The sequence below is a fragment of the Vicugna pacos genome, chromosome 26 (genome assembly GCF_048564905.1).
Source record: "Vicugna pacos chromosome 26, VicPac4, whole genome shotgun sequence".
Classification (NCBI taxonomy): Eukaryota; Metazoa; Chordata; class Mammalia; order Artiodactyla; family Camelidae; genus Vicugna; species Vicugna pacos.
The window spans coordinates 11,694,582-11,711,792 of NC_133012.1; the positions used below are offsets into that span (position 1 = coordinate 11,694,582).

Consider the following 17,211-nt stretch of genomic DNA (forward strand, 5'->3'; position numbering starts at 1 on the left):
GCATGCTCAAAATGCCACCTTATCTGATTCAGTTTAAGAGACTGTCACCTGACTCTGCAGCTGCATTAGAAAGTAAATATATTTTGATTACAACAACTTTAATTTAATTCATCACTACACAAATACCAATTGTATATGCTAATCATTAGGTAGGAAGGTATTTTAAACTGTGTTTATGACCTTGGTTCATTTGGGGATCAGCTCCAAGATATTTTTCTCTGTGATGGCAACCAAACAAGTCATTCTTCTTAACCACTTTATTGTTTACTTAGGAATTCAATTTCATAAATAGAGGGTAATCAGCCAGGGTAGTCTAGGTTATATTCAGTAACAAAGTTATCCAGAATCTCAAAGGCTTAGCAAAATACGTTCATTTTTGGAAACTGACAGCCAGGGAGTTCCCATACTCAAAGACCCAGGCTGAAGAGGGCTCTACTTGAAAATGTGATCCCAAGGTAAGTAATCAAGATAGGGAAAAAATAAAATATGCTAAACTGTACTCAGGTTCTTAACACTTTAGCTCTGAAGTTTGTATTTTGTTCCAACTCACATTTTTTGGAGGAAAAAAAAAAGAAAAGGAAAGGAAATATATTTTTGAGTGGACAGAGGGCTACTCTACTTCCAGATGCCAATGAGAACCAGAGGTTAAGACTGCACCAGAACTATAAAGACCCGTTTTTGATACTACTTTAAACTGCTTATATTTCCTTTCTCAGTATTGTGGGATATGGAAAACTATGACCAAAGCCAATGTCCTGAAGAAATAGCTCAAAGAATTATGCGTCTTTTCATCTCAAAAGAGCAGAGGGAAACACAAACCAAAAAAAAAAAAAAAAAAAAGTTTAAATATTAGAAATTAACGTCCTCCTTCACAGAAATATTTCAGGCAATAAGTTATTAAAAATAACATATTTACCCAAATTCTAGAAATACACTTTCAAATAGTAAGGGCAATCAGTGTTATCACAGAAATAACCATGCATATTTTGGATAATTATTTTCTAATTAAACAAGGTCCACTTCACTTTTACTTTTAAATCTTAAAAATGAGCCACAAAATATATTCATTTTTTCATTATGGGGTAGCTTACAATCTCATTTTAATTTTTTAAAATGTATCCTAAATAAGTTATTATAAAGCACTTCAAGACACTCTTAAAAACCAAAAACTGCTTTCCTGCATTTCTGCAATGTAATTAAACTATAATCTTGTTTCACTATAAACTTTTTAACCTAAGAATTATTGTCTATTAGATATCTTATTATTCCAATGCTGGGCAGACACCAAATACTTTTTTTACTTTAACTGACAAATTGGACTTAACCAAAATTGAAAACCTTTGCTTGCCTAAAGACACCATTAAGAAAATGAAAGGCAAAGCACAGATTGGGAGAAAGGATTCACAACATACACATTCAACACAGACCTACATCCATAATACAAAAAGAATTCTCAAAACTCAATAATAACAACAGGAAAAAGGTCAGAAGATCTCAATAGAGACCTCATAAAAGAATATACACAAATGACCAATATGTACATAAAAATATGCTCAACACATTCAGCCATCAGAGAAATGCAGCCTCATAAAATTCAACATACACTTACCATTCCACTCAGCAATCCCACTCCTAGGCATCCATCCATAAGAAATGAAACAATTTTTGTCTATATCATAATCTATACCCCTACATTCACAGTGGCCCTCTTCCTAACAGCCACAAACTGGAAACAAACCTAACATCCACCAACTCTGCTATACCCCTACAATGGATCACCACACAACAACAGGAAAGAATCAGTATCATACAAACTAACAAACTCTTAGCTAAATGGACCCAGAGGAAAAAACAAGGACTCAAATAACTAGAATCACAGATAAAAGGGGTAAATTCCTACCATGCTTACAGAAATAATAAAGGATTATAAAGGAATACTATGAACTGAAAGGGAAAACTTGATGAATCAAATGCAAAAGAATGAAGTTAGACTCCTTATCTCACATCAGATACAAATGTTAACCCCAAATGGATCAAAGACCTAAAAGTAAGAGCTAAAATTATAAAACTCTTAGAAGAAAACGTAAGAGTTAAATCTTCATAACCTGGGATTTGGCAATAGGTTTTTGGTCATGACACCAAAAAACAAACAACAAAAGAAAAAGCAGACTTTTAAGTGTTAACCATTCATCAAATCATCAAAATTAAAACCTTTTTGCTTCAAAAGACATCATCAAGAAAGGGAAAAGATAACTCAGAATGGGGAGGAAATATTAGCAAATTATTTATTTGGTAAGGAATTTGTATCTAGACACACATATATAAATACACACATATATAAATACATAAAATTTATATATATATATTAAAAACAAGAAGACTAAACAATTAAAAATGGACAAACAGAATGAACAGACATTTCTCAAAAAATGTATACAAATGGCCAGAAAACAGATGAAAAGATGCTTGACAACACTGCTCATCAGGGAAAGGCAAATAAAACCACGGTTGTGGCACAAAGTAGGCATTTCACTCTGGTGAGGCAAGGAGGTATATTACACTGGGGACACAGCACAAAATAAAGCAGACAAAGTTCCTGTGTGTGGGTGCAGAGTAGGGAAGAGTACACAGAGACATGAGTAAATAAATAAATGTATAATTAAACAAATACATAATGCTATCATAGTTTTTTACCCTGTCTACTTGTCTAGTTATTCTAACAATGTCTCATTTTATTAACCATGTTTCATTTTACCTCATAGCACTGTTACCTGAAATTACGTATTTTATTACTTAAAATATTGTTAATCAGTTTATATTAAATCTTCAAAACATTATTTTTTTAAACAAGTATATCCCTACCTATTTTGGTGCTATAAACATTGTAAAATCTTGTTTCATCCACCAATGTATAAATCTAAATACCTAGCAAGTACTAAAACAAAGCAGGTACAGTAAATATGAAGTAAATGAGTAAATGTTTGAAAACAACAACTAGGGGCAGGTATTTAAAATGCCTGCTACATAATCCTTCATGGCAACAAAATATTCAGCATATTATCACAACAGAAGAGCATTCAGCAGTCAAATCTAAGTCCTCTGACTCGAATGTTTTAAAGAAAACAGAAATTACACAGGAAACCATGGGGTACACAGATCATGCCATGGCTGTTCATACTGCTGCTGCCACACAGTTCATATCAACATCACTCAATCACTCATTCAACATACATTACCAAATACCTATCATGATGCACAAGGCTCTGTAAATGTAGCTACAGATTTTAAAGAGACACACCTCAAAAAAAAAAAATTCAGTTTACTGAAAGAGATATGTAAACAGATCATTTATAATTTAATTTAAAATGGACCTCAGTTTCTTAAGGTGGGAAACGACAAATAGTAATACCTCACATAATCATTGTGGAGACTGTATGAGTTACTACAGCAAACTGTAAGCACCATGTGTTTGTTACATTATAATTAAATAATATAAACGATTATTAATTGAATAAAGAAAAGTTGGTATCTATTTTAGTGACTAGTGCATTGTAAGTGTTCGATAAATGTTCAGTGTTGAAGGTCAAAGAATAGGGCAGGTTCCCAGAGAATGTCCTACATGATTTGGCTCTTGAAAAATAGGTAGAAATACTCAAATGAAGAAAATAATATGTCCTCCAAGAAAAAATGGGATTTTGAAGTTTTCTAAGGTCATTAACACATCTGGGAGAATGATGAGAAGTTTGTTCCTGCTATTTCCTACTTAAATTGTATGTCACCATGAGATTTATTCCAAAAAAATATCCAGGCTGATATCAAGATGCTCTATAATAGGGAACTAATTTATCTTTCCAACATTACCTTCTCACAATTCAGTTTAAGACTTTACTTCCCAGTTAAACTGGGCTATACTCTGGTATTTAAAAAGACATCATCTTTTCCTTCCTCCAACCTTCATTATACCCTCCTCACTCAAACTGATGAAAATGACTCTTCATCATTCAAGGCTCCTCTCCATTTTCACCTTCTTCAGGAAACCTCTTAGTTCCCTCACACGTGCTCTTCCGCCTCTCTCTGAACTCACAGCCCTGCAACGTGGCATCTTACTGAACCTTACATCCTATTTATCTTATCCATCTGTGCAAACACAGTTACTCATCCACTTAAACTTATTTCCTCTTCTTACTACTTAAGAGAATCCAATTTTATTTGGGAAGCAAGGTGCCCAGACGTATAGGATAAATCATGATTGGCCCTAATTCTGATAATCTTATTCCTGTTTGCCAGTGATTACTCTAGGGGTGAACATGTAACCTACTTCTGAAAAATGGACTCTTAAGAGGAAATCTTCTGGGAGAGATTTTTTTCTCTTAAAAAAAATTCTAAGTAAAAAAGGCTGCTTTTTTTTTTTAAACCACCTTTTCTGCTTTGGATATGGATATAATATGATTCTTGGAGCTACTGCAACCACCTTGAAACCAAGAGGGAAAAGCTAACATGTTTGTCTATCCTCTAGTCACTGATGATACTCCTGAGTCAATCCTCCTATTTCCCCACATTCTCACATCTTCCTAGTCTAATTTGAAATGAAGCTATGGGACTTAAACATCACCTCTTTTTTGTTCCTTAGGTCACCAAATAAACTGTGTATCAAACTGCTCATTAGAGTTTGAAAGCTCTCAAAGCATCTCATACAGTAAACCTTTATAATGGCTACTTTACTCATTTTAGAAATATTCACCACAAGTTCAGATATTAAAGATATGCCCTAGGCAACAGTGATTTAGAGGCAGACAAGAATGAAATCTTGAGGCCTTAGTCTTCAGTTCAAACTAAATATTTAATTATGCTTTACACTAAAGATAATAAAATTTCTATTTTTTAAATAAAAGAAACAATTTGGTTTTCAAGTGATATGCTGTCTTTCAAACTTTTATTATGTAGCACCTGATGACAAAGATTACAAAGAAAATGTTCAGTCTAAACAACTATATAAAGACAAGACCTCTCTACACCTAATTTAATATAAAATCTCTCTTGTTTTTAAGTTTGTGTTAGTCACATAATTTAACCCAAATCTCAAAACCTTCAAAAGATGCTAAATTTAAACAAACTTTGAAGATTTGATGTAAGATGTTCTATAATGCATTACTTTTCTACTACTGCTATAACAAATTACCACAAACTCAGTGGTTTAAAACAACATGTCTTTATTATTTTACAGTTCTGAAGGCTTGAAGTTAATACCTGTCTCACTAGGCTAAAATCCAGGTGTTAGCAGAGCTGCACTCTTTATTGGAGACTCTCAATGCAAATCCAATTCCCTGTCTTTTAATCTTCTAGAGTCCCCCTGTATTCCTTGGTGCGTGGCTCGCCTCTTCATCTTCAAAGCCAGCAGTGACTGGCTGAATCTTACACTGCATCTCTCTCGCTTCCTCTCTGTCTCCCTCTTCCACTGTTTAGAAACCTTGTGATAACTTGGGGTCCCCTCGTCTAGGCTTAGCTGACTGATAGCTGTAATTCCATATGTAACCTTAATTTCTATTTGTTATGCAAGATAAAATAATCCCAGGTTCCAGGAATTAAGATGTGGACATCTTTAGACTATTATTTTGCCTACCACATGTATGTCACTTCTCATAACCACAAGACGTTTTAAAAGCACAACTATAACACATTTTATTTATATGACACTCTAACATATTATCTTTGTAAAACTCCAGCAAAGAAAAAATAAACAGTTCCATTATTTCCATTTGATAAATGAAGTAACTAAGATACAGAGAGTAATCTGCCCCATAATCTGTCCCAAATCAAAGTGTTTGCTAATGGGAGATTCAGTGGTAGTCACCAGGTCCCCTGTTTCTATTCCACTGCCCCTTGCAGGAGACCACAACTGTAACCATAAAAGCAAAGTCTTCAACATTACTGATAACCGTACATTGCTGATAACTCCTCTGTTCATTTTTATCAGCCCATAACTTAACAAATCATCCAACTGGGTTATTTACTAGCTATTTCACAAACACACTTGTTTATAAACAAATTACACAGACTATATATTGTAATAATACCTGCTTTAACTTTTTGTCTGAACCAGGATCCTATCCAGGTCAATACATTCTACTTGAATGAACGAAATTAAGTTTCATCTAGTCGAATGATCACAAGCTAAAGAATGCCCTTTACTTTATGGCAAAGAAAGGAGAAGAGGAGATAAAACATAATTTTATAACAAAGAATCCCTAAAATGATAAATAATGAAAAAAACAGAGGAATCCTATTACATATTAAGTAAGTTCTAAATTGGAGTGGGAAAAGTGAGAATCATAACTACCAGTTTTTATTAATCATTTCTATAGTCAACTTTGTTTTAATTATAGCATTAAATGGTACTATACATAGTTGGCCTAATCTCTCATAAGCCAATCTGTTTAAAGACTTTTTAAAAAAATATCATCATATATTTTCTCTGTTCTCTTGCACTTTCACTAAATATAAAAGGATCTGAATCAGCATCATGTAGCACAATAGGAATATTATTTCTTACCCTGTTAATTTTCATATTAACAAGAACAGCTATCAATCACTGAGTACATACTACACATATGACACAATGATGCTTTAGCTGCATTATCTCACTTAATCCTTTTAACAACTATATGAAGTACAGTTATTACCCCCACTTTAATAACTGGAAGAGAATAAGTAACTTGTTTATTACCCAGGTCTCTTTGACTCCAAAGAGAGTCTCTTTGACTCTCTTTGACATAGTGCCATTGAGCCTAGAAAACGAAGCTATTTTTTCTAATAACTTTTTAAAAGTTCTAATTGCTAGGTTTTAAGCAGCAGTTTGAATTTTGTACTCCCAAGTGAGATATACAGTAAGGATCCCCTTAGTCTTCACATTTAAGACAAATGAAGCCAAGAATTATTTGAAAACAAGAGTAAGAGAAAGAAAACAAGTGGCAGGAGCTTTGTTCCTCTAAATTAATGTCATCTGCTCTAGTCAGCCTTTCTTGCTCCCAAAAAAGCTGAAGAACTGTTCTTTATCAAGAGGACTATAGTTTAATCCTTTTCTTCTACTAGTCTTTAGAAGGTATTCCACTGTCTTCAAGCTTTCAATGCTGTAAATGGGAAGTCCTTTGCCTAATTGTTTTCCCCTTTTCAGGCAACTTATTCTTCCTCCCTTGAAAACATGTATATATCAACCTCAGTGTGTCTTTTCTCATCCATTCAGCATGGAACTCCACAGGCCTTTTCAATCTCAAACTTGGGTTTTTTTCTGATTATTTAATTATTACTGATCTCTTCCATCAAGTTTTTTTTTTCTTTTTCTTTCTGAAACTCCTATCACATGTAATGTTTTAAATAATATTGACTTCCAGGGTTTATTTACCTTTTCCTTCATGAGTTCCACATGCTATCATTTTGCTTTGTACTGGGGATATTTCTCATACTGTGATCTTCCAGGTTACCAATGATCTTTCTTTAATTTATCTATTGAATTTTTTTACTTTAGAAAAAAATTGAGATTTTTTTTGGCCCCAGGAAGTTTCGTCCATACTACACTTTAATTTCCCTGAGGGATCTTTTTATCTTATTCATTCAAGTGTTTATCTGACCTCTTTAGCAGTCCTGGATATGTGTTCTGATGGTCCATTCAATCTTCCCCTCTTCGGCTGAGAAGGGTTATTTTTCATTTGGCTTACTGGCTTCAGGTCTAGATGTTCAGGTATCCCAACCAGTAAGAATCCCACATGTGTTACAAGACCTAGCACCTCGATTATCTTTGGAATTACTTGCTGTGGAAACCAGCACAGCTGTCCCTTCCCTGCTGAGGAACCCAAAGGTCTCCAAAGAGAACATGCTCTGGTCCCACTTTTTCTTGATAATCGCAGAGCCTAAAGAGAGATGAGATGTAGTGGTACATGTGTTAACAGTGTGAGGGCAGTGGAAATTATATAGATTCAAGAGATTTCGTAATTAGTTTAGAGGCCCCATATTAGAAGTTCCACTTATCTACATTCTCAAGATCTCCGTATCAGTTATATTCATTTGGAAATAACAGAAACCAATTGTGTCTACCTTACACTGAACTGACAAGAGGGTAGAGGACCAATCTTAGAAAATAAGTAAAAAGCTACCAAGCAAGTGGAAGGAATGTTGTGGCCAGGCCACTGCCAACAGTGCAGAAAAAAACCACTACTATGAATAATTCTTTAATAGCTCTAAGACTTTGTACTCAAAATTCTACAATACAGAAGGAAGGGTCTGACTGACCAAATCAAGGCCATCCCTGACTACCAAGGGGTAGAAAAAAGGAAGATCTGACTCCAGGCATTTCTGTATTCCTCCCCATAATAACTACCCATAATTTTAGATCTCTAAAATCAGAAAAGGAGTTGGGTATCCATCAGCCAAAAAGAAAAAAATGACAAATGCCCATTATGACTGCCAAATCTTATATTAGCTGACTTTGCAAACGGTATGCCTACAATTTGCTTTTAAAATGAAATTTCAAAGCACTAACTCTTGGATAGTCTCAAAAATTGTAACATATATTCAGAAAAGAAAGCGTCATTTACTTCAGTTTTTTTTTTTTTTGAGACTTTATATCTGGGAGTGAGGATAAGTAGGGAGAAGTAAGTTCCAAAGGTGGAAAAAAGCATTGATTGCAGAGCAGATTAGATTTGTTAAATATAAAAATTGTGTCATCAACATTACTGTAATGAACTTCATAACCTCTGTCTTAAGTGGCTGGTTTAATTACACAAGCATTTAAAGTTGATTTTTTAACATAACCTCAGACTGTGTTTTTTCTTTTTGATGGTAGCCAAATAGCATTTATGAAAGGGTTTGACTTTTAAACTGGTATTTTCAAAAAATGTCAATAATGGGCAAATAGACAAAACCAGATGGTCTGTATCACATAGCAGTTATAAATTCAGGTTGAGATCTTAGCAATAATAATAACAGTAATTAATAATAGCAATCAATATTTACTTAATGTTCACTATACCAGGTAGTCTAAGTACTTTACATGTATTATGCTAATTGTCCCAAGACTCCTATGAAGTATGGCTAGTATTCCCCTCTTACATGTAACACAGAAACATGGAGATTAAGTAAATGGCCTGGTCTCACGTACAGCTGTTCGCCGGGGAGGTTAGGATACAAGCCCAGAGCGTGCACTTTGCTGCAATCCGCCCTGCTGCCTCTCTTAAGCCAGTGGTAATGTGTGGCTTGGCTCTACCTTTACAAATAGCAAGTCTATTCGCTATTCTACCTCACATATAGAGACATGATTAATCTTAAAATACTTAGGCAAGCATTTCATTATCTAGGCTCTTTTAAAACTTAATTTTGTACACTAACCTCTCAAAACCATGACACTCAAGCAAAAAGAGAGGGGGAAAAAAAAAGGCTCCCAATTCTTTCACTCAGTTGTCCCAAAGTAGAAATATATCTAATAGAAACAGGTCCAAATTCCTTAACTGTACTCAAATGCGTAATGTGTGATATATAAGCTATCATATACCTGAGAGGCTTCAGTCTACCTGAGAATAAACATCCTAATAGGTTCCTGAAAGCTAATTAAGTGTACAGGAGAGTCTACAACTACTCTTATTCCCCGTAACTATGTTACATACTTTAATAGCAGCTATACCCTCAATTAGCTTTTGATTATACTTCCCAAGGTGCTCTTCCCTTACCCTCAACCTTCATAAGACACAAGAACTTGGAAGGAAAGCAACATGCGGCAAAGCCTATTGAGGATTATGGGACCGAGGGACTGTAGGAATCAATTATTTAAAAATCAAGTCCTACATCTAGTCCTTTATTTCAACAGAACATAGATAAAAGGAGCAATTTCATTAGGTACTTATAAGAGGTGGATTAGGAGGAGAAGAGGAATATTAATTTCCCTAAGATATTAAAAGCACTGATAGAGTGAAAAATTCAAAAAGGCACAGGTAAGAATACAGAAGACCAAAGCCTAGAAGGGATAATATTTCAAGAAGGTGAAAACTGTATAAAATTTTATAACTAATGACAGGAAAACCCAATGGCTATGACAAGGTGAAGCAAAAAAAGATGAAAGTAGGGAAGTTGAAAGTCTACAAGATTACATAAGAATACATGTTAAGTTCCATAAGTCATCACAGAGTAACTTATCACAAGTAACTTAAGAGGTTTAGTGGTCAGAGAATATGTGATAAGTTCAAGCTTTTCAGGTTACTTTTATGAAATGACTCAGTCTAGGACATGGCTGTTTTAGTGAGAGACTTAGGAAGAAACAGGAGAATCAACTGAAAGCGGAAGATGTCAAAGATCAAAAAGGATAGGGTATTCACAGGGTCATGTCAGTGGATGGTGAAGTGACAGGACAGCAACAGAGAATGGCATAATGAAGTTACGTCAGGCAGTGCAACACACTTTGAGGGAAACTAAAGAAAAAGTATTAGAGGTTGGAATAGGTGGCTATGAAGAGGGAGAAAATATTAATAATTGTACCACCTCTGTATCTTTAAAAACGACATATCTATTTCAGTATTATCATCAAAATATCTGATTAAACTGAAATGGATATCATTCAGGAAGACAAAAATTATGTAAATCAACCTGCCATGGGCTAAACAAACATCTACCATCTTGAGTTCCAAGAAACTGATGACACACTCAAGAGAAACTATGCTCGTCCTCTAGAAATTTGTTTTTAGATTTCAAAATGAAAGATTTTATACAATAAAGCAAAATTTAAATATATTTATATTTAGATATAAATAGAAGAGGAAGAAATGCTCATTGAATACAATTTCACATAACTGCAATACCTAAAATCACTGAAAGTTCAATTTTTTTGAAATTGCTTTTTCTCTAGACATATGGCATATGTTGAAAATATTAAGCCCTAAACTATTATATTCAAACCACTCAAAGCTTTCCACTGCTAATAAAATAGCTGGTGTTCAATTTTTAGCAACATAAAGAAAAAGGTTTTGCCTTAGTATTAGATGACTTTCCTTGAATCAACCTAAAACATCCAAGTATGTCATCCAATTTGGTTAAGTACTTGTACTTTATAATGGTTCTCATTTATGCTAGTATGGAAAACTTGAAGTCTTTTAAAGTGACTGTAGATTAACTAAATTGGTAACAGTAATCCATCAAAATTTAGTTCCACATCAGCTGGCATTTGCCTTGCAGTTGGAGAGTTAATGATGTGAATCTTGTTCTTAACCAACTTTAGATTTTCACTTCTCTACTTCCCTTTTAATGGAAAAGAAACTGCTTCTAAGAATAAGAAGTAATAAAACCTTTCTTACTTATTCTGAGGAAACACTATTTCCATTGCAATAAAAAAAAACAAGGGAGAAGGGTAAACCTTTCTTTAAAATGTTATTATACCTGTCAGGTTGATCTTACAATTTAGATATCACCAAATAATACTTACCAATACATACATCGATCTTTCCTTTAATAGCAGCTTCATGCAGAGGCGTATAGTTCCAGTTATCCCTGGCATTTGGATCAGCTCCTTGGCACAGTAACAGACTCACAACCTCAGCATGGCCAAAAGAACAAGCATTATGAAGCGGGATGAGACCGCCATCATCACGAGCATGGACATTAGCACCCATCTGTAGTAAGTGTTCTACGACATCCTTCCTTCCAAAACCTAAAAAGAAAAAGGGAAAATATTTTATACAGAAAGTCAATTTTGAAAAAAAAATGATTAGAATTCCTTTAACAATATCAACAAATATGAACAACTAAAGTATTCTGTAACAAGAAAGGTTAAAAAAGAAAAGGCTGCCACTCAAATGGATTCTCTCATCTCAAAAAACTTAGAACTAAGAAATCTCTTCCTTTAGGTTAGGCAGTTCATTCAAAAAACATTTCTTCAACACCCATTGTGTGCTGGACAACTGTGTTAGATATACAGAACGAATGAGCCAAGATTCCTGTCCAAGACATTCACTTCCCCCTCATGCTTCACAAAACAAAATTATATGTATAAAATCCATCTCCACCTCCGTATTTTAAGAGATAAATGTTATTTAAATACTAATGACAACCAAATCTTAGACAAATCACAACATTCAACACTACACTTGGGAAACTGAAGGAAAATATATGGATACCAGAAACATGTGGTGATGGTTTAGTTACAAGATATTTGAAAAGGAAAAACTAAAGATAATGCCATAATATCTATTTTTGGGCCAAGAATAGCCAAACTAAATGAAATATAGGTAGTTAAGTGAAATAATTCAAACTTGGGTTTACTGAGTTTAAGGAAATGACATGACAAGTGGAAATACAAGCATTTGGAAATACAGAACCAGAACACTAGTGAAAAGTATCACAATTTTCAGACAGAAAAAAAGGTGGGGAGGTGGTTCAGAAGAACCAGAAAAAATCTAAAGCAATGTGAGAACTAGGTAAACACTGAGAAAGGTAAGAAATACCAAGAAAACACAACATTATGGAAGTCAAAGGGCAACAACATTATGCAAAATCCAGCATGATAAGGATTTAGTGAGATCAATAGAGAACGGAAAAAACAGCCATTGACAATTTAAAGTCATTGTATTACTGTGATGAAATTACAAGCTACATTGCAATGGGTTAAAAAGAAAAAAAGGAAACCGCAAATACTAGCATTTTTTTATGTTTACCAGCTTAGTACTTTCATTAATGATCCTTTCTTTCCTACTTTAAATTTTATTAGGGCTTACTGGCTAGGTATTATTACCTTTGTGCTATTTCTTACCATATAATGCTGTTAGAAAATGGCATCTTAAATAAAAATGAAAAGCAGTAGGAGTCATATTTTCCTTCACTTTATGCGTATATAAACTAAATAAATGAGAACTATGTGAAAATAGATAAAAAAAAATATTTCTCTCAACATATGTCCTCCACACTATCTTTAGAAATCCATTCATTCCAGGCAAGAGGGCTCTAAGAAAGTCTCCAAAGATACATTCCACAGATATGTATCACAAAGTCAGGTTTCCATAGAAAATATCTTTCAAATTAAGTTGAAAAATTAGGGTAAAGAGGTTAATTCTGTAGTAGAAACTGGAAAACTAAAAGTATACAGTACGTGCTAATGTAACTATCACCGCCTTGCTGGCTGTTTAAGAGCTGCAGAACTTGACTTGCAGAACTTTTTGTTACGTTCTGTTTAATTCTCGCACTTCCATGTCCTTCCTCTATCACAGCCCTACTCTTTCACTGGGCTATAGGCACTTTCTTTATTCATAAAGAGTTAATGATTTTCCTGCTTTATAGATCTAAGTAAAGGCAGAGTGCAAACCCACATTTCTCTTATCAGTGCATTAACAATATTTTATGAGAATTAATTTCCTATCTTCTCTAATAAAGTTAAAATGAGACACTTTTAAACTTATCAACTGGCACTTTAAAAAATATCTTTTATAATTTTGAAGCAGGGGAGGGTATAGCTCAGTGGTAGAGTGCGTGCATAGCATGCGCCAACGTCCTAGGTTCAATCCCCAGTACCTCGAAAAAAAAAAGATGACTAAAACCTTACCCACCCCCCCAAAAAAAAACCCCACATGAAGCAAAATAACAAAAGTACTTACTTTTTACTAAAACTTTTAGATCTAAAATATAAAATAAAAAAAAATGCTTGGTATCAGCAAGAAAGTGGTGTAATGGAACTGTGCTCACACACTGAAAATGTGATTATAAACTGTTACCACATTTTAGAAAAAATGCAGCATCATCAGGAATAGGCTTAAACAAATATACCCTCTGACTCAACAATATCACTTTTCCAACTTCATCATTTAAAAAAGTAGTCATGTATAAACAAAAATTTTGCAGTAAGAATGTTTATCATAACACTATAGAAAATCATGGAAACAATTTAGATGCCTGACAACAATAACACAGTGAAATAAATGATGAAGTGATGGTTTTCGATACAACATCCTGTTTTAAAAGGATGCTACAGAACACTGTGAATGCCCTTAATGTCACTGAATTACATACTTAAAAATGTTTAAAATACCAAAATTTCAACAATTTTTAAATTTGTGTATTTTACCACAATTTAAAAAGAATCAAAAAAGGTGTAAAAGAAAAAACAGGACATTACAGAAAATTCAACAACATGGAAAGGTGATTTTTGGATTAATCAGTCTTTTAGATTAAGAATATATTTTTTAAAAAGGAGAAAACATTACATATATTTCAAATATAGATGGCTAGAAAGAGACTAAAATAACAAAGTAGTAGACTTATGAAATTTTTCTTTTCTTCTTTTTATCTGTTCTCTTAATTACACTAAAACACAATTTAGTATAAATATATGTGTGTGTACACATGTTTAAAAAAAGAGGTGGAAGTGAACAGTTAAAATCAGTAAAGATACATTTTATGTGGCAATTATGAAGTGATTCTTCTAATTTGATTTTGTATTAAAATATATTATTAAATCAGGTTTTGTTATCCATGAAACAAATCAGTCCCGTTTAAAGTATTGTAATTTAGAAAACTATACATAAACTTTACTCAAAACATATACTTCACCTGTTCTACTGAGTACAAATCAATAATAGTTGATCATTCACCATTCTACCAAATGCATTATTTTTCACACATAAAGAGAATTCATTATCCCATTATCCCTGATGGTTATATAAGGCCTTTGTTTCATAACCAAGGTTTGTAGTCATAATTATCTCTATAATTGATTTGTTTATTTATATCTAAAGACCCAAAATAAAAATAACAATTAGGGTCAGCTCAAAGAACTATGCAGAATTTCAAGTAACTTATCAGTAACTAACTCTTAAGGAATTAGTACCTAAGTGAAGTGTTACAGATACTATACTGCAGACAAGATTTTCAGTGTCCCATTCCTTCAAGCTAGCATATGTCAAAAAAAACCCAGCTGAGTCACAATTTTAAAAAGGAATAATGTTGCTACTAATACATATATTTATGGCTCTGTATTATGAAGTACAAAAGGAAAACCAATGACCCGCCTTCTCTCTCTGGTCCAGCAGATTGCTAAAAATTAAGACAGTGTAATACCGACAAACAGTATGTGCTATCACAGACTTCCAACCTGACAGTTACATAACAGGTATGATTAACTTTTACTGAAATTTTCTTTTTGCTCCAAGTACATGCCTTATTCTTAACAACAATAAAAATAACAATAATGGTAAGTAACTAAAATTTAGTAAGCTTTTCTGTGTGTCAAGGTGTATGCCAAGTGCTTGAGATGCATCAGCTCCTCGTGATAACACCTGTGAGAGATGCTGTTATCCTCACTTCACGGTTGAAGAATTCTTTCCCTCAGTCCTGATATTCATGAACCATACTTCCAAATACACATCTCAAATCTGTCTGTTTCCCAGTCCCACCAGCTCGGTTTCAAGTCCCATAATCTCTCACCTAGACTTCAGCATATAACCTGCTAACTGGACTCTCTCTGCTGTCACATATGCTCCCCTACGCATCTGCTGCATCCTTAACACAGTAGACAGAATGAGCTTTTCAAGGCATGTATCAGATGAGGTCACTTCCCTGCTTAAAATCCTGTAATGCTTCCCACAACACACATAATAAAATATTACTACCACCTCCTTATGACCTACAAGGCTTTATGTGAGTTGGCCACTCTCACCTCTTCTGTCTCACTGAGCTTTAATTACCCTGATTTTCACTTTCTGTTCCCTGGATACGACAAACTTGTTTCAGCCTAGAGGACTCTGCATTTGGTGTGCGTTCTGCTTAAAGACCTTGGACCCAGATCTTCACATGTCTACCTCCTTCTGTCATCCAATTCTCAGCCCAAAGATAAGCAACTCAGAGACTCTGACCACTCAATTTAAGTCACCTATGCATGCACACACTCTTTCATCACTGTTTTCAATATGAGTTCTTGATATATTTTGGATATTAACCTCTTACCAGACATATCACTTGCATATATTTTCTTCCATTCAGTAGGTTGACTTTTCATTCTGTTGATGATTTCCTTTGCCGTGCAGAGGTTTTTTAGTTTGATGTAGTTCCACTTGTTTATTTTTGCTTTCTTTGCTATGTCAAGGAGCTTACCACCTATATTTTCTTCTAGGATTTTCATGGTTTCAGGTCTTACAGTCAGGTCTTTAATCCGTTTTAGGTTAATTTTTGTATACAGTGTAAGATAGTGGTCCAGTTTCATTCTTTCCCATGTAAGCTGTCCAATTTTCCCAACACCATTTATTGAAGAAACTGTCCTTTCCCCATCAAATATTCTTGGCTCCTTTGTCATAAATTAATTGACAATATACGGATGGGTTTATTTCTGGGCTCTCCAGTCTGTCCACTGATCTATGTGTCTGTTTTTAAGCCAATACCACACTGTTTTAATCACTTTAGCTTTGTAATGTAGTTTGAAATCACAGCACATGATGCGTTCAGCTTTCTTTTTCTTTCTCAAGATTGCTTTGGCTATTTGTAGTCTTTTGTGATTCCATACAAATTTTATAATTATTTGATTTCTGTGAAAAATACCACTGGAATTTTTATAGGGGTTGCATGGACTCTACACATTGCTCCTGGCAGTACAGGCATTTTATATACTGTGTGGAAAGCACTGTGCTGGTACCGTGAGGAAAACCTAAATTAGTAACACATTACCTAAATTTGATATACTTAATTTTCCTTATTCTAGTGTTAGGGTTTCAATTAAAGCCATTCAAAAATCTTTCAATATCAAATGTAAGGTCACTGGTATCTATCCACTAGGTCTGAATTTAGAGACAGAAAATTGTTTCACTTGTGTTCAGCATTTTAAAGTGCCTAAAATTAAAGCTTCAAAGGAACAACCTTGGGCAATACTGAATCCTGTAACTAACAACTACAACTTCTAAAATTTAATAAAAGGAGAAAAATCTAAGGTGTTTGGAGTATTTTAAAGTGATGCTTTTATTTATGGTAGCAAAGTTATAGCTTAAAGACATATTTGACCTAATTAGACTGTTAGCAAAGCCAGAAGCACTGTACATCACTTGAACTACTAAATTCATTGACCCAATGAGGAAATGCATATTACATCTCCTACATTTATTTATAATTTTTTTCCTTATGTGTAAGAAATTATTCCAAAAAGACAAAGTAACAATAAAAATGTTTGAGACTGTCTAGAAAAATAACTCATGAAATAAATACACA

At 33.9% G+C, this 17,211-nt stretch overlaps 1 protein-coding gene across 4 annotated transcripts in view; it reads right to left on the minus strand.

The window, feature by feature from the left end:
* Nucleotides 1-17,211, minus strand: part of TNKS (tankyrase) — a 156,970-nt gene that overhangs the window by 123,907 nt on the left and 15,852 nt on the right. For all 4 annotated transcript variants that reach the window (XM_072950340.1, XM_006201153.4, XM_072950341.1 and 1 more), the window contains exon 2: nt 11,459-11,683. In XM_072950340.1, the coding sequence (XP_072806441.1) occupies nt 11,459-11,683 (225 nt within the window). The remainder of the gene's footprint in view (nt 1-11,458; nt 11,684-17,211) is intronic.